This window comes from Monodon monoceros, unplaced genomic scaffold, assembly GCF_005190385.1.
Source record: "Monodon monoceros isolate NGI ecotype Baffin Bay Population unplaced genomic scaffold, NGI_Narwhal_1 Super_Scaffold_6, whole genome shotgun sequence".
NCBI lineage: Eukaryota > Metazoa > Chordata > Mammalia > Artiodactyla > Monodontidae > Monodon > Monodon monoceros.
In genome coordinates this window covers 36588071-36606810 of record NW_021703783.1, presented here as the reverse complement: position 1 = coordinate 36606810, position 18740 = coordinate 36588071, and the positions used below count along the sequence as shown (strand labels likewise).

At 60.5% G+C, this 18740-nt stretch overlaps 1 protein-coding gene across 2 annotated transcripts in view; it reads left to right on the top strand.

Annotated features, from left to right (window-relative positions):
- The window catches only part of COL2A1 (collagen type II alpha 1 chain), a 30828-nt gene extending 13957 nt beyond the window's left edge, over positions 1-16871 (top strand). For both annotated transcript variants that reach the window (XM_029204434.1, XM_029204433.1), the window contains 38 exons: positions 325-369; positions 840-893; positions 2310-2408; positions 2721-2765; positions 2858-2956; positions 3121-3174; positions 3535-3642; positions 4043-4096; positions 4178-4276; positions 4428-4481; positions 4927-5025; positions 5421-5474; positions 5864-5917; positions 6258-6311; positions 6497-6550; positions 6772-6816; positions 6976-7074; positions 7276-7383; positions 7720-7773; positions 8076-8129; positions 8549-8602; positions 8936-8989; positions 9278-9385; positions 9998-10051; positions 10485-10538; positions 11203-11364; positions 11607-11714; positions 11922-12029; positions 12316-12369; positions 12514-12621; positions 12766-12819; positions 12961-13068; positions 13346-13399; positions 13856-13963; positions 14357-14645; positions 15098-15285; positions 15603-15845; positions 16288-16871. In XM_029204434.1, the coding sequence (XP_029060267.1) occupies positions 325-369; positions 840-893; positions 2310-2408; positions 2721-2765; positions 2858-2956; positions 3121-3174; positions 3535-3642; positions 4043-4096; positions 4178-4276; positions 4428-4481; positions 4927-5025; positions 5421-5474; positions 5864-5917; positions 6258-6311; positions 6497-6550; positions 6772-6816; positions 6976-7074; positions 7276-7383; positions 7720-7773; positions 8076-8129; positions 8549-8602; positions 8936-8989; positions 9278-9385; positions 9998-10051; positions 10485-10538; positions 11203-11364; positions 11607-11714; positions 11922-12029; positions 12316-12369; positions 12514-12621; positions 12766-12819; positions 12961-13068; positions 13346-13399; positions 13856-13963; positions 14357-14645; positions 15098-15285; positions 15603-15845; positions 16288-16434 (3441 nt within the window). In that variant the 3' untranslated portion in view covers positions 16435-16871. The remainder of the gene's footprint in view (positions 1-324; positions 370-839; positions 894-2309; positions 2409-2720; positions 2766-2857; positions 2957-3120; positions 3175-3534; positions 3643-4042; positions 4097-4177; positions 4277-4427; positions 4482-4926; positions 5026-5420; positions 5475-5863; positions 5918-6257; positions 6312-6496; positions 6551-6771; positions 6817-6975; positions 7075-7275; positions 7384-7719; positions 7774-8075; positions 8130-8548; positions 8603-8935; positions 8990-9277; positions 9386-9997; positions 10052-10484; positions 10539-11202; positions 11365-11606; positions 11715-11921; positions 12030-12315; positions 12370-12513; positions 12622-12765; positions 12820-12960; positions 13069-13345; positions 13400-13855; positions 13964-14356; positions 14646-15097; positions 15286-15602; positions 15846-16287) is intronic.
- Positions 16872-18740: the final 1869 nt, after the last annotated feature.

Genomic DNA, 18740 nt, shown 5'->3' with positions numbered 1-18740 from the left:
GTGGTGGGTGGGGCGCGGGGGGCTGGGGATGGGTGCGGCGGCCCCGGGGGCGCGAGGGGGAGAGGCCAAAAGGGAGGAACGCCCACGAAACAAAAAAAAAAAAAAAAAAAAAAAAAAAAAAAAAAGAAATGATGAAATAGCTGGAAAATTACCCAGGCTTTGTTAAGCTGAGAATAAGCCCGCTGCCCTCCTGGTTCTCCCAGCCGCCCTGGAGGACCTGCCAGCCTCGTGCTCAGCCCTGGGGTACCATGGGGGTGGGCTGAGGCAGGGAGGGACTGGACGTGCGCGCGCCTCTGACGGTGGCTGCTTCCTTCTCGCTCGCAGGGTGCTCGGGGCAACGATGGCCAACCCGGCCCCGCAGGACCTCCGGTAAGTTCGCTTCAGCCCAGGCAGGTCTGCCTGCGTCCCAGTCAGCAGCCCAGTGAAGTTGCAGTGTTTACTCGGTACGCAGGCCATGCTCTGGCTTCTACTGGAAAGGAGGAGAAATAATTTTTCGTTACTGCAAGAGCACGTTGAAGAAGCTTTGAAGCAGCGGGTCATTTTTCTCAGCCACCCTTTCGGTAGTTTTCTTGAGGAGGGATAGAGAGGGAGGTGAAAGAATCGCCCGCTTCTCACCATGTATTTAGTCAGAAACCTGCTTTGCCTTGTGAAGCCAGGCTTGGGGACACTGGCAGTGGGGACAGTTTTCACCCAGGGACTTTCGGCCACAGGGATGTAGGGCAATATTGGTACAAAGGTGGGACGGCATGTGAGGCGTGGGGGGTGGGGTCTCACTCTGGAGGCTGGAGAGAGTCTGCCGCGAATCAGCATTCACCTCTCCATCCACTTGCTTCCTCCAGGGTCCCGTGGGTCCTGCTGGCGGTCCTGGCTTCCCCGGTGCTCCTGGTGCCAAGGTGCGTGTCCTGCCCGTTGTGTCAGGAAGCCCGCTTTCCCCGTAACCCTTGCTGACTGCCCCCTGGATGACCCCCTTCCCCGCCCCCTTCCCTGTGGAGGCGTGTCCCCCACCCGCTCCCCACCTCCACTCTCCACGGAAAACGAGGAAAAAGCCAGGCACTTGGCAGAGTCACCAGCTGGAAGGGAAAGTAAGATGGAATGATAAAAAGCTGGAGATACAGTTACAGCTGCAGAGTGGGGCAAGGCAGAAAAAGGTGGGGAGACACCTGAGACCTGGGAGGGAGCAGAAGACCAGGAACCAAAGGGAAGAAGGCAAAGCTCAGCCGACTTAGACCCGGAAGAGAGTCTGAGGGAAATGGGCTCAGAGATGGTTCCACGCTTCCCTCTCGCCGCTGCTTCATTTGGGGGCCTTGGCTCTCCCAAGCCGTGTTAATAGAGTTCTTCCAAGGATTAACAGAGGCCAGTGGGAGGCCAGCCAGTTCAGGGAAAGGCCCCTGTGGCCCAGGAGGGATTCCAATGCGCGTGTGTCCCTGGGAATTCTCTCCTGGTGCCCGCCAGGAGATGAATAAGGAGCCTCCATGCGGTCACTGGCATCAGGTTGCTTTTTCCCTCCTGGGGGTTTCCATGGCAACCAGACAGTGTCTGAGGCCCCAGGAGCCGGGTGAAGGAGACCCATTGTGAAGAGGGACAGCGGAAGGTGAGGGGGCCTGACCTTTAGAAAATAATAATTACAGAAGTAAAGCAAGAATGTTCTGAGAAGAAACCTTAGGAGGCTCTGCCCTCCCTCCAGGTCATCCGTCTTCCCCAGGGACTCCGCTGTCCAGGGAGCCTAGATCGCAGCCAGTTGTAACTTTCAGGAAAAAATGAAAGTAAAAGCAGAGGCCGTTTTGGGAAAAGTAGTGTTGGGGTGCTGGACCCAGCTTGCTTCTGGCTCCCTTCAAACAGGCTTGGCCCAGAGCCTGGGTCACACATCAGCCAGATACAAGCCAAGTGGTGCCCCGAGCTGAGCTGTTTGAGAGCCTCAGTAAAAGAGAAAATAGGTAGGGAAGGGGAGGTAGAGGTGCCTGCCCGTCTCAGCCATCTGTCCATCATCCCCACGACACTGGGCTGGCAGGGTCCCCCAGCTTGGGCTTTTCTGAACGGTGCTGATGGAACGAGCACGATGCCCAGGCTGTGGCATGAAACTGTGTGCTTGCTATTGGTGGTCACCGTATAGGGGGCAGATGGAGAGTAGAGTGGGTGGGGTAGGAAGTCATCAGGGCAGCGAGCTCAGCCAGGCGGCCCACGTGGGAACCCGGGTGCTCCGGACACAGCTTTTTGGTGCGTGTGTACAGCTTGCCCTGAACTGTTGCTGGCCCACGAGGTCTCTGTCCCCCTGACTTGCCCTCACTCCATCCCTCCCTATCTCTTCCCAGGGTGAAGCTGGCCCCACCGGTGCTCGAGGTCCTGAAGGTGCCCAAGGTCCTCGCGGTGAAGCTGGTACTCCCGGGTCCCCCGGGCCGGCTGGTGCCTCTGTAAGTGTAGCTTCTCTTTCGCCTGAAGGGTCTGGGGTCTGAGGCCTTGGCACACTTGACTCTGTGCTTAGCTATGAGGGAAGTGGCATCTCAATCATGAAACCTTCATTCTGGCTGAACGCCTGCCACCCCCCGCCCATCTCTAGAGACATGTCTCCCTCCGTTGCCCATCCTCCCCCTGAAATGTCCAGCAGGGCCATGCCTGGAATGGACGGCTGCTGCTGCAGCCCCTGGGCCTGGGGCCTGGAGGGCTAGAGAGGGCTGGGGTTTATTCTTTGCTGCTTATTTTATAACGACAGTCTCCTTTTTCAGGGTAGCCCTGGATCTGATGGAATTCCTGGAGCTAAAGGATCTGCTGTGAGTGCTACCCTTGGACTTGGCACCTCCCCATGGGGTCAGTCCCTCCTTGCCCCCTCTCCTGATGCCTCTCTCTCTGCTCATGCTGATAGGGTGCCCCTGGCATTGCTGGTGCTCCCGGCTTCCCTGGGCCCCGTGGTCCACCCGGCCCTCAAGGTGCAACTGGTCCTCTGGGCCCGAAAGGTCAAACGGTAAGATCCAGGATGAAGCCAAGCGCCCCAGAGTCAAAACCGCCATCCCTCCTTCCTGCGCTCACACCGTGTCCTTTGGTGGGGCGCCTTTAAGGGTTTCAGGAGGTAGGGACAGGGCCGCGGAGAGAACCGAGTGTGAGAACCTGCCTTTCTCCTTTGTTAAGGGTGAGCCTGGTATTGCTGGCTTCAAAGGCGAACAAGGCCCCAAGGGAGAACCGGTGAGTATCTGGCCACCACGCCTGGCCCACTGCCCACCTCTGCAGGAGCTCTGTCCCCTAATCCGGGTCGTCTCAGGCCGTGTCAGAGACGAGATGTGACAAGGTTGAGAAGCTGTTGCAGCTTCAGCTCCCATCGTTGGCCTGACCAGCTTGACCAGTTTGAACTTTATACGCTCTCTCTTCCCCCTGGGGCACTTCTGCTCTCCCCCACCCCCCCACGCTGATCCTTTGTGGCCTCACTTCCCCAGGTCCCCCAGCCCTGAAACAATAGTCACAGCCACTTCCTCCACACACCAGGCCGGTGCTTGCCCCAGGGCCTGGCGAAGACTCACCCTATTTCTCTTTCGTGCTGGTTCTCAGGGCCCTACTGGTCCCCAAGGAGCCCCCGGTCCTGCTGGTGAAGAAGGCAAAAGAGGGGCCCGTGGAGAGCCTGGTGGTGCTGGGCCCGCTGGGCCCCCTGGAGAAAGAGTAAGTGGGCCAGGAGTCCCCACGCTCATTGGGGTGTGACCTGGAGATGCAAGTCCGGTCCCTGTGGCTCTGGGTCTTTGCGGAGTCTGTGGCCTCCTAGACGTCCTACTTCTCTTTTCTCCACCCACCACCATGGGGATAGGAAACCTTCTCCTTCTTTGTATCTCTCCACCCCCCCTCCCCGGGATGGCATGAAATAGTTGTAGCTCCTTCCCAGAAAGGTGGGGACAGGCCCAAGAAGTTAATCGCTCAGAATCTTGCAGGCCGTAGCTACTGCACCACAGAAATTATGGTTGGCGGGTTCGTAGGATGGACCCCCTGGGGTCTGGCGAGGCTCTCTGCAGCCGCGGTTGGGTCAGGGGCCACCCTAACTCAGTCTCTCCTCTCCACGTCTCCCTAGGGTGCTCCTGGCAACCGTGGGTTCCCAGGTCAGGATGGTCTGGCAGGTCCCAAGGTGAGTCGGGGCACAGGGGCTGGGGCCCCCACATCACTGGTCAAATGGCTTTCTGCTGACCCCCTGCCTCCTCTTGTGTAGGGAGCCCCTGGAGAGCGAGGGCCCAGTGGTCTTGCTGGTCCCAAGGGAGCCAATGGTGACCCTGGTCGTCCTGGAGAGCCTGGCCTCCCTGGAGCCCGGGTAAGTAGCAGAGCTGCTTTTGTCCTCGGCTTCTGACTTTGAGCAGACCCCTCATGCCCTGCCCCACCTGGTCCCTCCGCCCCTGTACCGCCAGGTTTGGGCGGTCCTGAGGCTGCCCTGACACCCATCCTCTTCTCTCTCCTACAAAAAGGGTCTCACTGGTCGCCCTGGTGATGCTGGTCCTCAAGGCAAAGTTGGTCCTTCTGTAAGTCCATCATCTGGGGTCGTTGGGAGGGGTTGGGGAAATCCTTGGGGAGGCAGATGGGAAAAGAGACAGGAGTTGGGTAGGGGCAGCCCGTGAATTTTGAGAATTGGGGTGGGGGACAGACGGTAGGTACTAGGGCCAGGTGTGGCCTGTGCAGTGGCTGTTGAGTTCTGGAAATGCCACCCCCTCGTGCATTTGGGCCTCTTCTGTTGGAGGAAGACAAAGCAGGATGTGCAGTTTCAGGGACAAAACTTATAAGCGAAGGAGGTGCCTTGCCGCCGATGGGGCCTGTGTGGGCTGCTGTTTGCGAACTCGGTCAATCCCACGTGCTGTCTGTCTGGCCAGTGCCCAGCCCTGAGCCTGCTACGTAGTAGCACTTAGTAGATACTGGATGGACAAATGTGGTCGAGCGTCCGTGTTCTGAGAATGGTGTCCGCTCTTTCAGGGAGCCGCTGGTGAAGATGGTCGCCCTGGACCTCCAGGTCCTCAGGGGACTCGTGGGCAGCCTGGTGTCATGGGTTTCCCTGGCCCCAAAGGTGCCAATGTAAGTAATCACCTGCCCTTCCATTTCCTTCCATATGGTGCTACTACCTCCCTGCCCCTGGGGAAAGGGCTGGCCCTGAATAGAGTTATCCCGAGGGCCATGATGAGCAGAATCCATGGTACCCTGGGCAGCTTGGACCTCCACGCCCCGTAGGAGTGAATGTGATCGGGGGAAACGCAGGGCTCTTTAGAGCCCTTGGGACATCTCAGCCATGACGTTGATCCACGGGGCAGCGCTATCAGTTCACACCTCTGAGCATAAGAGAGGTGCTGACACTTGGCTTTGGCCTTTGCTGTCCGCGAGGCCGTGACCTCAAGCCCCAATCTCCCAAGCTGGCCGTACCCCCCGCTCCCACCAGAGCCCTCCACCTTATGGCCCTGCACTCTTTCTTCCAGGGTGAGCCTGGCAAAGCTGGTGAGAAAGGACTGCCTGGTGCTCCTGGTCTGAGAGTAAGTACCCTCCCCACTGCCCATGCCTTAGCGTTTGCTGCACCCCTGCAAGGAGAGAGCATCCCTATGGCATGCTTCTGGGACCCCTAGTTGGCAGTGTGGATTCCTGTGGCTGAGCCCATGCTGCTCTGGGGCCCTGCTCTGGGAGTCCGCACGGGGAGACTTCTGATCGCTGACAGCAGCCCAGAGAGATGGAGGAGGCTCCCATGCTGAGAAGGACTGAGGGAAAGAAGGGGGCCGGGGAAGGACAGGAAGGGAAGGTGTGGAAATGGAGTTCAGGCAGGGGATCATCTAGAAACTCTGGGCCACACAGTACACCTGCCTGGTCCTGGGGTCTGTAGAACTGAAGAAGAGTGTATCAGTACATCACCCCTTTCTCTCCCCTCTAGGGTCTCCCTGGCAAAGATGGTGAGACAGGAGCTGCAGGCCCCCCTGGACCTGCTGTAAGTACCTGCCCAGCCTCTCCAGGTGGCCTGTGGGCAGGAGCTTTGTGGGTAGAGGTGGGGAGTAATGGAGCTGACAGGTGTGGATCTGGGCTGATCCAGGACACCTGGCCCAGCCTGAGCTGAGGCAGGGCATCCCAGGAGGCAGCCTGGACCCCATCGGGGTTGTCAGGGGTGCGGGTCACTGGTGGGAGGACAGCGAGGCATGCACATCTTGCTTGGGCAGTGGGGCAAGGTGTCGCCTGCCCTCCTGCGGGCCGGCCCCAGGCCCCTCTAGGCCTAGATGAGGCTCCCAGATTCTCTGGAGGCTGGCTTAGCTCGCCTTTGTCTTCCTCTGCAGGGACCTGCCGGTGAACGAGGCGAGCAGGGTGCTCCTGGGCCATCTGGGTTCCAGGTAGGCGGCTGGATCCCGTCCACACGCAGGGCTCTGGGGCAGCAGCAGTGCCCCCTTGAGGGGGACCCAGGGATGAGTCTTCCCTGAACCCCCTCCCCTACACCTGCTCTCGCACTGTGCTGGCCTCCCTTCAGGGCCCGGCAGCAAACACACTCCTTTCCTAACCAAGTCACTTTGGCTTCTAGGGACTTCCTGGCCCGCCCGGTCCCCCAGGTGAAGGTGGAAAACCAGGTGACCAGGTGAGTTTGGGGCTCTTTGAACCTGTAGCCTGTTTAGGTGGGAAGATCTATTCTCATGCCCAGGAGGCAAGGGTAGGAGGGGGCACAAGGAGCCCCATGAGGCCAGGGAATGTCCAGGACCTGCTGCCCAGGTCTGAGCTCAGCCCCCAGCGGGAGGGCAGCTCAGCCAAGGATCTGGGACAGAAAAGCCTCTGCTCTCTCACACATCCTTTGTTCTTCAGGGCGTTCCTGGTGAAGCTGGAGCTCCCGGCCTCGTGGGTCCCAGGGTGAGTGTCCCGTCCACTGTGTCCGCGCGGCCTCCTTGGGCCTGCTCCCTCCCGTGTGGTTCTGCCGTGCATCCCAGCACAGCCGCCCTGGGTCTCCTCTCTCTCTGGGCCTCTGCCCCATCTCTCTTGCCTGACTCCTCCTTGGTGTCTCTGTCACAGGGTGAACGAGGTTTCCCAGGGGAACGTGGCTCTCCGGGGTCCCAGGGCCTCCAGGGGCCCCGCGGCCTCCCTGGTACTCCTGGCACTGATGGTCCCAAAGTGAGTGAGGCGGGTCCTGCTGGCGGGGGTCCTCTGGGCTGGAAGGGGAGGGGGCTCAGGGGGGATGAAGATGGAAGGAGGGAGGGATGGAGGATGAGACAGAAAGGGGTCTGGGCAGAGGAGGAAGGGAAGGGAAGGGGGCTTGGGGCCTGGGGGGCCCAGGGGAAGTGCTGCGCTCCACAGACTCCTCTCCCACCGCAGGGCGCAGCTGGCCCAGGTGGCCCCCCTGGGGCTCAGGGCCCTCCAGGTCTGCAGGGGATGCCCGGTGAGAGAGGAGCAGCTGGCATCGCTGGGCCCAAGGGAGACAGGGTGAGTACCAGGCTGAGCGCGCTTCCGCCACAGCTGGGCTTCCCCACACTCCCTCCCACTCCCAAGGCACCAGGCGGTGAGGGTGGGTCCCTGTTACCCTCTTGAGGAACTTGGAGACCCCTCCCAGGCTCTCCGTTTGACCTTGAGTGACATCCTGCCCTGACACTTCCCTCCGTCTCACTTCTGTTACTCCTCGTCACCCACCCTGAGACTGCAGCAAATCCCTCTTGGCCAGGCTCTGAGCTCTGCCTGGAGCCCCATTCAGGGGGGCACTGAGCTGGCAAAGGGGATCTTGGAGTGCCTCCCTAAGGTGGCCCGTTTTTCTCTATCCCACAGGGTGATGTTGGTGAGAAAGGCCCCGAGGGAGCCCCCGGGAAGGACGGTGGACGGGTAAGTGGATGCTGGTTGCAGGCTCCCTGGGGTTGGGATGGGGACGGATGCAGGGGACCTCATGCACTCAAGGGACAGAGGGGCAGCGTGTGAGCATGGTCTCTGCTCCTATCTCAGTTTTGTGGGCTGGGCAACTACAAGGACTTCCCTGTCAAAAGTGGGGGCCCCAAGGTGAGAGGGAGCTCTGGGGGCCACGCGAGGGTACACCAAGGTCCGTTGGGTGCAGCGTCTCCAGGATCCCTGTTGGACTCCGTGTCCCTGGCTGCCTCTCCCTGCCCCTCACTCCGCCTTCTCTCCCCCAGGGTCTGACTGGCCCCATTGGCCCCCCTGGCCCGGCTGGTGCCAACGGTGAGAAGGTGAGTCGTGGATCCCTTTCCTCGCTCTGCCTCACCTCCCCCATCGAATCTCCTTCTCATCTCCTGCCAAAGACTGCTCTCTCTTCCCCTCGCTCGATACCTGTCGGCCTCCTGCCTTGCAGCGGCTGCAAGGAGTGGAGGGTGGGGGCTCCTCTTAGAGGCAAAGTCACGGCTGTGTGCACCACCGAGGACAGCAGTTGGATGGGGGTGTGGGTGTCTTCAGCAAAGACCCCGAGTAGGTGCAGGTATGGCCAAAGCAACAAGGGGAGAACATGCCACGGGTCGGAGGGGAGACCAGAGCCCCCGTCCCCCCGTCAGGGCTCCCTGGATGCACTTTGCTCTGGAAGGGCCCCCTCTCACCCTACATCCCTCATCCTTGGCTTTTGTCCACCCCCCCACCACCCGCTGACCCACTTTAGGGAGAAGTTGGACCTCCTGGTCCTTCAGGAACTGCTGGTGCTCGCGGTGCCCCGGTGAGTATCTGCCCCTGAGCCTGGCCCTGCAGGCCCCCCGGGCACGGCTCCCACCCTGCCCTCTGGGCCTGAGGGTGGGAGGAGAGATGAGAAAGGAAGGGAGAAGGCACGTTCCCCCACCCATGATGTGATCAGGGTCCCCAGATCCTCTGACCGCGAGAGGCTTTCTGACCTGGGTCCCTTTATTTAGGACGGAGAGCTTCCCGACCTCCTTCTCTCTGAGGGTTACTGTGCAGTAGGCTAGGCTGGGCCAGAGCGGGCTCTGGGCTCACAGGAGGGAACAGAGCAGGCCGGCAGCTGAGCCTCACCCCTCCCGGCCCTCTTCTCTCACAGGGTGAACGTGGAGAGACTGGACCCCCCGGGCCTGCTGGATTTGCTGGTCCTCCTGTGAGTATCTCTGTCCACCCTCCCTCCCTCCCTCCCATGCCCTCCACTCTGGCCAGCTCGAGTCATTCCCAAAGGACACCTTCCCGCCTGCGGGGGAGGGAAGGACAGGATTTAAAGAAGAGCGAAGTGGCTCCTCTGCGTCCACATCTCCACAGCGATGTGACAGTCCTACCCGAGACTCGGTGTCCAGGCCCAGGGTGGACGCACACACTCACACAGTCTCTGGCCCCTTTGGAGGAACCTCGAGTGTTTTGCCCGCACTCACTGGCCTCCTCCTTCCCGGAACAGGGTGCTGACGGCCAGCCCGGTGCCAAAGGCGAGCAAGGAGAGGCTGGCCAGAAAGGTGACGCCGGTGCCCCGGGTCCTCAGGGCCCCTCTGGAGCTCCCGGGCCTCAGGTGGGTAACACTGAGCTCCCCCTGGCAACCGATCCCACAGGGTAGGCGGTGCTGGGTGCCGGGATTGGGGCCTGGGCAGGCAGAGGCGGCTAGGAGGCCTGGGGATGCCCGCCTGTGTTTAGGGCCCTCCACCCAGCAGACTCCGGAGCCTGCTGCTGCAGCCACAGGAGGCGGAGGCTGCAGGGAGGAGGAATTTGTGCCCAGGGGTAAAGGTTCAAGGAGCCAAGCTGGCTTTCAGAGCCGTGGGTGTGGGTGTGGGTGTGGGTGTGTGGCTGGGGGCCGACACAGGGTACCAGCCGCTGGGTCTCCCTGAGCACAGAAGGCCTGGGGCAGAGCGGCCAGTCTCCTGGGAGACCTTGGACTGGCTCTGAGGACACCTGATGGGCCTGCCCTCCCCGAGGGCTCCTAGAACACGAGTCTCCTATGGGTCGGGGTGGCAGGCCCACCTGTGACAGCCTATCCAGGCTGGGATTTTAGTGCTGACAAAGCTGCGTCTTTGAGAACCGAGCTCTCAGGAGTCCACGGTGCGGGCTCAGAAGGGACCCTCGCCCAGAAGCCCACAGCCCTCCCCCGGGGCGATGGGGCCTCACCGTCTCCCTCCTTCCTCCCCAGGGTCCTACTGGTGTGACTGGTCCTAAAGGAGCCCGAGGTGCTCAAGGCCCCCCGGTGAGTGAGGCCCCCATTCCCACCGTCACTGGGCCGGGTGGAGGGCACTGTAGGGGCAGTGGCTTCTCGCGCACCCACCCCCCAGGCCTCAGGAAGGAGGCCTGGCCTCAGAAACCCCACCCCGCCTCCTTCCCTCTCAGCCCGAGCCCCTCCCACACAGATCCCATCCCACAGCCGGGTGGGAGAGAGGGCGCCCCTACAGCGCTGACTGCCCCAGCCTCATCCTCCCCCTGCAGGGGCTGGAGGCTGAGAAGCTGCAGCTGTCTGAGGCAGTGGCCAGACCTGGGGGCCCTTTCTCCCTCTCTAGCTCTCCCCTTGCTGCCGTGCGCCCCTCGCCCCTTTCCAAACCAGCCTATGAGACCCCCGCCCCCAAATTTGATTCTTGGGCCTCCTGAGGGTCTGAGGTACTCAGGGTCCTCCTCTCGTCACATAGGGAGCCACCGGATTCCCCGGAGCTGCAGGCCGCGTCGGACCGCCAGGTTCCAATGTAAGTGCTGCCCCCGGCTGTTTCCTCCCTAACTCCAGGCATGGGAGGCACAGGCAGGGGTCCAAGAGTCTGGCCCAGTCCCCCACATGTCTTTGTGCCCATCCCCACTCCTGGGAACAGTAGTTAACTGACCACAGGGACCTGCCCTCCTTGTAGACAGCTGGGAGCAGGGCGGGGGGCCCTCTTGCTGGCCACGGTCTTCTGGCTCCGTGGGCAGGACAGGGCTGGTACAGTTGCTTTCATCGTGGACGCACACTTCTTGAGCACACTGTACTTTGTAAGAGTGTCTGCATCTTGCTCCTGGGGAAAGTCCCCCAGCTCACCACCACCGCCAAGTGCAGAGGGAGTGGGCGCAGAGGCTTAGCGGCCAGGGGTGAGGCTGGAGCTGTTCCTTGAGGACCAGTGGTGGGACTGAGGCCACAGGGAAGGAGGCAGGAGGGAGTCCAGGTAGATCAGAAAAAGGAAAGTGTGCAGAGGCTGGAGAAGCCAGGGTGGCTTGAAGCCAGAGCTCACGGGGGAGAGAAGATGGAAGAGGTAGCCCGGGGTGGGGCTCAAGCTGCCCTTAGGGTGGAGGAAGCCCCCAGAGGGTCACCGTGGCTTTGGCAGCCTGGAAGGATGGTGAAGGGTGAGATGAGTTCTCACGTCCTGCATTTGCTCCTTCTAGGGCAACCCTGGACCCCCCGGCCCCCCTGGTCCTTCTGGAAAAGATGGTCCCAAAGGTGCTCGAGGAGACAGCGGCCCCCCTGGCCGAGCTGGTGACCCTGGCCTCCAAGGTCCTTCCGGACCCCCTGGCGAGAAGGGAGAGCCTGGAGATGACGGTCCTTCTGTAAGTCCCACCCCAGGCTGGGGAGCCCAGGGCCAAGGTCCCTGGAGCAGAAGTGTGAAGGGCACGTGGGCTCACAGAGCCCAGAGTGGGGGAAGCACGACTGTGGGGCTGCCGGGGAGGGGCGGGCGCTGCAGAGAGAAGTGCCCTGACCCCTGCAGTGGGCAGCTGGCCACCTCACGGATGGGCGGGGGGCGGCTCCGTGTCACTTCTCAAGTTCTCACCTCCCTCCTCTCCTCCCTCAGGGTCCCGACGGTCCTCCAGGTCCCCAGGGTCTGGCTGGTCAGAGGGGCATCGTTGGTCTGCCGGGGCAGCGTGGTGAGCGAGGATTCCCCGGCCTGCCCGGCCCATCGGTGAGTGGGGATGCCCCTTCCCCCCGGGCGAGCTGGGCCCAGCCTGGCTCAGGTGGAGGCTCTTCACCTGGTGCTCTCGGTGGCCTGGCCACCCCGAGGCTGCCACCACTCCATACCGTCTGAACTGACCCCCGGTCAGCGCTCTCCCCAGAAGGGCTCAGAGGGGCCTCGGAGCGCACACTCCTTCTCCTTGTCGCTGTCCCCCAGGGTGAGCCTGGCAAGCAGGGAGCTCCTGGAGCATCTGGAGACCGAGGTCCCCCTGGCCCCGTGGGTCCTCCTGGCCTGACTGGTCCTGCGGGTGAACCTGGACGCGAGGTGTGCAGTGGGATCCACTGTGGGGTAACCCGTTCTAGGGAGAGGGGAGTCCTGGAGAAGGGGGTGACAGATGGGCCGAGCCCAAGCGCCCAGATGTGATGGGAGGGTGGTGATGGGAGAGAGAGGGCACGGAGACTAAGAGCTGGGCCCACGGCGGGTAGGCAGGAGGAAGCTGGTTGAGAAAGCCTTGGCTGGAGGGACGGCACAAACCTGGGCTCCTGAGGGAGGATGGGAAGCAGAGGCAGGGATGGTGGGCAGCTCTGATGGCGTGTTTCCCTTTGCGCAGGGAAGCCCTGGTGCTGACGGCCCCCCTGGCAGAGACGGTGCAGCTGGAGTCAAGGTGAGTATCGGGGTCTCACTCAAGGCGAGTACGGTGGGGCGGGGAGGACATTCCATTGGCCTGGCAGGGCTGGGGTCAGAATCACATCTCTCCTTGCCTCTTCCGGAACGTTCCTCTCTGAGCCGGAGACCTCCCTCCTGACAGGGTGATCGTGGCGAGACCGGTCCCTTGGGTGCCCCCGGAGCCCCAGGGCCCCCTGGCTCTCCTGGCCCCGCCGGCCCAGTCGGCAAGCAGGGAGACCGAGGAGAAGCTGTGAGTATCTTCGAGTCAGTAAAAGCCACGGTGGAGGAGGGTGGCTGCGTGGGTAGGGAGCTTTCCACCACCCGCCCTCCCCCACCCCAGGCCCTGGGCGCGTCCCTGTCCTGTGCTCTGACGCTGCCCCCACTCTCCCCACAGGGCGCACAAGGCCCCATGGGACCCTCAGGACCAGCTGGAGCCCGGGGAATGCCAGTGAGTATCTGAGCGTCCTGTGCTGGGTCCCCGACAGGCAGGTGCAGGGGGCAGCAGGGACCTGGGGCTCCTTGGCTCGGGTGAGGCTGGCAGAGGCTGGCCTGAGCTGACCAAACCTGTGTCTTTGTGTCTTGTTCCCAGGGCCCTCAAGGCCCCCGAGGTGACAAAGGAGAAACGGGAGAGGCTGGCGAGAGGGGACTGAAGGGACACCGTGGCTTCACTGGTCTGCAGGGTCTGCCCGGCCCCCCTGTGAGTGCCGCAGGCTGCGCTCGGTTCCCCAAGGCGTCCCACTTCACAGAGCGCACTGGAGTTTCCCATGCTGCAAAGGCGACTGGGGATCATCCTGAGAAATGTGCTGGGCCTCCTCAGGGTTGGAGGGAGAAGCACGTGGAAGGGGCGCAGGGGCGGGACGTGTATGCGCTCCCCCAACTCCCAGTACATATACGTATTCAAGAAGGCCTCCTGACGTGGAAGATGGGGCCCTCTCCGTGCTGACCTCTGACCTTTGCCTCTTCCTGCTGCACAGGGTCCCGCTGGAGACCAAGGGACTTCTGGTCCTGCCGGCCCTTCTGGCCCCAGAGTAAGTGAGACGGAGTGAACCCTTCCTCCGGGGTGGGACCAGGGTGCTGGTCAGGTGTTTGGTGAGGAGGGAGATGTGGCTGCTTCTGGGGAAGCCTCGGGCTCAGGCGCCTCACTGAGCAGCAGAAGTGGGACTGGCTTGGTGACACTGTGGCCAGAGAAGTACCTGAGGTCACAGGACGACCACGAGAGCAGCTCTCGGCTGTCAGACAGACTCCCTGGGAATAGGATTTTACAAAGAGGATTGTAGGGAGTGAGAGAGCCGTGAAGCCGTCCTGCCGGTTCTTGGCCACAGGGAGACCAGCGTGGGGTTCCATGACTGAGAAATGGGAAAACCTGGGAAGAGAGCAAGCTATGAGTGCTGCCAGGACGGCCGCCTCACCAGCCCCGGCTTCTCCGGGACCTTCCCTTCGTCGATGGCTCTCTTCTCACTGCCTTTCTCCCTCCCGGCCTGCAGGGTCCTCCTGGCCCCGTCGGTCCCTCTGGCAAAGATGGCGCTAATGGAATCCCCGGCCCCATTGGACCTCCTGGACCCCGTGGACGTTCAGGCGAAACTGGCCCTGCTGTGAGTGTCCTTCCTGCTGTCTGGGGTGTTCCCGGCACCGGGAGGCTTGAGCTCTCTGATGCGAAGGGCTTCTTTCGGGGCGTCAGCCTGCAGCTAATGTGACAGCATCCTTTATCCTGGGAGCTCCCTGGAAGTTCAGAGTCCATGAGACATAGAAGAGAGGGGCTAATGAAAAAACAGGGAGGATTCTATGGTTTTCTTGGTCTTGGCCTGCTGCGCGCGCGCGCGCACACACACACACACACACACACACACACACACACACACACACGCACACACCCAACCTCATGGGACTGGGAAGAAGACATCCTAGTACATTTTAGCAGGTGGGGATGGACACAGGAGGGGCGTCTCCCTGTAATTCCTGGCTGATTTCTCTGTTTCCTGCTGCAGGGTCCTCCTGGAAATCCTGGACCCCCTGGCCCTCCAGGTCCCCCTGGCCCTGGCATTGACATGTCCGCCTTTGCTGGCCTAGGCCAGAGAGAGAAGGGCCCCGACCCCCTGCAGTACATGCGGGCCGATGAAGCAGCCGGCAACCTGAGACAGCACGACGCCGAGGTGGATGCCACACTCAAGTCCCTCAACAACCAGATCGAGAGCATCCGCAGCCCCGAGGGGTCCCGCAAGAACCCCGCTCGCACCTGCCGGGACCTGAAACTCTGCCACCCTGAGTGGAAGAGCGGTGAGCCCGGAGGGCAGGATCCCCGCCCCGGAGAATAGGAAGTCAGCCCGCTGGGCACGGCCCCCTTCAGAAGGAGGGGCAGAGTCGGGCCTGGAAGGTTCTGGCACTGGTGGTGGCTCCCCCATTTCACAGCAGAGAAACTGCAGCCCTGGTCCCGTCCTGCCATGGCCACATGGTGGAATTGACTTCAGGGTAGAGTTCCATCCACCGGGCAGGCCCTGCCCCTGTCCCTTTGCCTGCCCCCCCTGTTTAGCCCTGGACCTTCCCATCCGGGTCTCCTCGCCCGGATCCCTCCCTCTCCCCTCCCTTTGGCCGCATGTGGCCCTCACACCCTGCTCCTCTGCTCCTGGTGTCCCCGTAGGCCTTTCTGTCACCCCAGGCAGGCCTGGCCCTCTCGGGAGCGTGTGTCTGTGCCTGTCTGAGCCCCGATGGGGTGTTGCTCTCCGCTGCAGGAGATTACTGGATCGACCCGAACCAGGGCTGCACCCTGGACGCCATGAAGGTTTTCTGCAACATGGACACTGGCGAGACCTGCGTCTACCCCAGCCCAGCCAGCGTTCCCAAGAAGAACTGGTGGAACAGCAAGAGCAAGGACAAGAAACACATCTGGTTTGGAGAAACCATCAACGGTGGCTTCCACGTGAGTCCCCGCTTGCTCTAGGCCAGGGACGGTGCCTCAGAATCCCCCTCTGCTTTCTCCCCGGCAGTCTTTAGCGCCTTGCTCACATTCTCACTGGATGGGGGCGGCGGGAGAGTTAAGGGGAAGAAGGAAAGAGGAGGAGGGGGATGCTTTCCCACTTCGAGGTGGAGGAAGAGTCCTCGGAGGCTTGCTCCACTCCCCGGAAGCAAACGTGTCTTCCCAGTGACCCCTCCTCAGCCCCCTTCAGCTCCTGCGAACCCCGCTCGGAGGGCCCTGTCCCCCCGGGGCCTCACGCCACGGCTCTCTGCCCCTCCCAGTTCAGCTATGGAGATGACAACCTGGCTCCCAACACCGCCAACGTCCAGATGACCTTCCTGCGCCTGCTGTCCACCGAGGGCTCCCAGAACATCACCTACCACTGCAAGAACAGCATTGCCTACCTGGACGAAGCCGCTGGCAACCTCAAGAAGGCCCTGCTCATCCAGGGCTCCAACGACGTGGAGATCCGGGCCGAGGGCAACAGCAGGTTCACGTATACGGTTCTGAAGGATGGCTGCACGGTGAGTCAGGCCGGCTGGGCCGCCAGAGAGATGAGCCGCCCGGGGCCCCGGGCTACAGCAGGCAGAGGGCTGGTCCATAGCAGGCATCGTGGTCCTAAAGGGGCACGAGCGCCACGGGCTACGTGGGGACGACACGCAGAGCGACAGGTGAGGGAGAGGGGCCTGTTGTTCTGTCCCGTCCCCTCCCTTGGCTCAGCGTGTCCGGTGACTTGGAGGAACATTCATGCGATGTGTGTGGGCCTCTGCCCTCGCAGGCTGGGTCACTGTGGACAGTGGGGAGGAGAAGGGCAGGGGGAGGAGGCCCTGCTGCTGAGGACTGGAGTCGAGGCGGAGGCCAGTCCAAGAGAGGTCTAGGCCCCCCGCGTGTGTTCAGTTTTGGGGTCCAGGGCAGCTGGCACCGGATCGTAAGGCATCCACCGACTCTCCTCTCTTTCTCCCCTAGAAACACACCGGTAAGTGGGGCAAGACTATGATTGAGTACCGGTCGCAGAAGACCTCACGCCTCCCCATCATTGACATTGCACCCATGGACATAGGAGGGCCCGAGCAGGAATTCGGTGTGGACATAGGGCCTGTCTGCTTCTTGTAAAAACCCGAACCCAGAAACAACACAATCCATTGCAAACCCAAAGGACCCAAGTACTTTCCAATTCCAGTCACTCTAGGACTCTGCACTGAATGGCTGACCTGACCTGACGTCCATTCATCCCACCCTCTCACAGTTTGGACTTTTCTCCCTTCTCTAAGAGACCTGAACTGGGCAGACTGCAAAATAAAATCTCGGTGTTCTATTTATTTATTGTCTTCCTGTAAGACCTTTGGGTCAAGGCAGAGGCAGGAAACTAACTGGTGTGAGTCAAACGCCCCCGAGTGACTGCCCCCCAGCCCAGGCAAGAGAACCCCCCCTTCGGGTGCCGGGCGCAGGAACTGTGTGTGTCCTACACAATGGTGCTATTCTGTGTCAAACACCTCTGTATTTTTTAAAATGTCAATTGATATTAAAAACAAAAAAATTATTGGAAAGTACATATTGGCTTGTGCTTTGTTCTTTATTTTTCATTAGTCCTGGAGTCTGTGGGCAGGACAGAATCCTCTTTCGTAAACTTTGGCACCAAGTGGAACCCAGGGGTGAACTAGGAACAGAGACCAAGGTTTGGGAAGGGAGGCACACGAGAGGGGGCGGCCTTGTTCCTGAGCATAAGCCCAGACACACCTCCAGGCGGATTAGTGCAAGAGAAAAGATGCTCTCTGAACTCCGACGGGGAGGTGGGGCCTGAGTCGTGCCACTCGGGAGAGACCAGAGACGCCCCGAGGGAGGGGGGGGGGGGCACGGGGCCGGGGGGAGGGCAGGGGAGGGAATCCACAGAGGCCCACGATAAGTGCACACAGTCAGACAATCTATTTATCTGTATCTTTCCCTCAGACTTCAGTTCAAGGAGAAATGTTAGTGCTGAACACTCGCCCCACCCCTTATTCCTTTTTCCTGGCCCCCGTTCCTCACTTGCTGGGCTGGCACCTAAAGCTTCCATGGATGTCTTCTCAACACACGGAGGGACAGCCGGTCCCTTCTTGCCTTCCAAAGACTTGTGTTACGTGGGGCAAAAATGAGGAAGTGGTCACCTTTTCCACTAGAGGGGGCTAGTTCCTGACAAACTAAAAGAGTGAATCGCAAACATAAGAACACACAATTAGAAGAGCTATCTCATAATTTAAAATAAATAACCCTTCCATATACCAAGAGAGCTAGTGGGGGCAAGGGGGAGAGGTCTGCGGACGCTTATGGAAGCCTCTCAGACCACACACGGAGCTGCACAGCGGAGTCTGGTTCCAACCTGTCAGCCACACTCAGCGCCTATCCTGCTCCCTAGCTCACTTCACTGCCCACAGTGGTGTCAGAGCGACTTATTCCAAAGCAGCTCAACAGATCGTGAGCATCAGCTCAGTCCCTGGTAAGAGGAGTCCCATTTGCATCAGGATATAAAGCTGATCCCTCGTAGCCCACCCATTTCCCGGGTACCCAGTCAAACCTAGAAATAAGAGCAACTACTGCATTGGTAACTGATGAATGAACCAGAAGGGAAGAGAAGCAGCGGGACAGAAAGCCCTGCATCTGTGGTCAGATCAAAACGCACCACCCTGGGTGACAGTACTGCACTACAGTATTACTGCCCCCTTGTCCCGACCTGGGCCAGAGGCTCACCACTAATTCCCATGATCCCTGATGCCCCAGGAAAGGCAGAAGGTCTCTCGAGGCACAATAACCTCTCAGATAACATTCTGACCCCGGTGGGACTGAGTGGACAGACCTGGCTTACTAGCTGTAGGCCTCAGTCAGGCTACTGTTCCTTTCTTGAGCTTCCTCGTCTCTACGAAAGTGTCCTGCCTCCAAGGGCTTTTGCTTTTTGCACTGAGTGGAACCCAGGAGTCTGACTCCAGTGAAGACTTGCTCAGGACCCTGGATCCTGGGTAAATCACAGACCAACTTCTGAAATAGTTTCCCCTTCTAAGCAAGAGAAGAAACACAGAATGCACAGAATGAATCTCGAGGTGATGAAGAAGCTTACTTATAAAGGCAAAGAATAAGGATTATTTTGCCCAGAGAAATACTTAGGACCCCTTAGATTCATGTAGAGCTTTTACAAACAGGCTGATTCTTTTTTTTTTTTTAATGTGGACCATTTTTAAAGTCTTTATTGAATTTGTTACAAAACTGCTTCTGTTTCGTTTTGGTTTTTTGGCCCTGAGGCATGTGGGATATTAGCTCCCTGACCAGGGATCGAACCCGTGCCCCTTGCATTGGAAGGTGAAGTCTCAACCACTGGACCACCAGGGAAGTCCCCAGGCTGATTCTTTTAATAGTTTCACATCTGGGGCTAGAATCCCTAGAAGGACAGG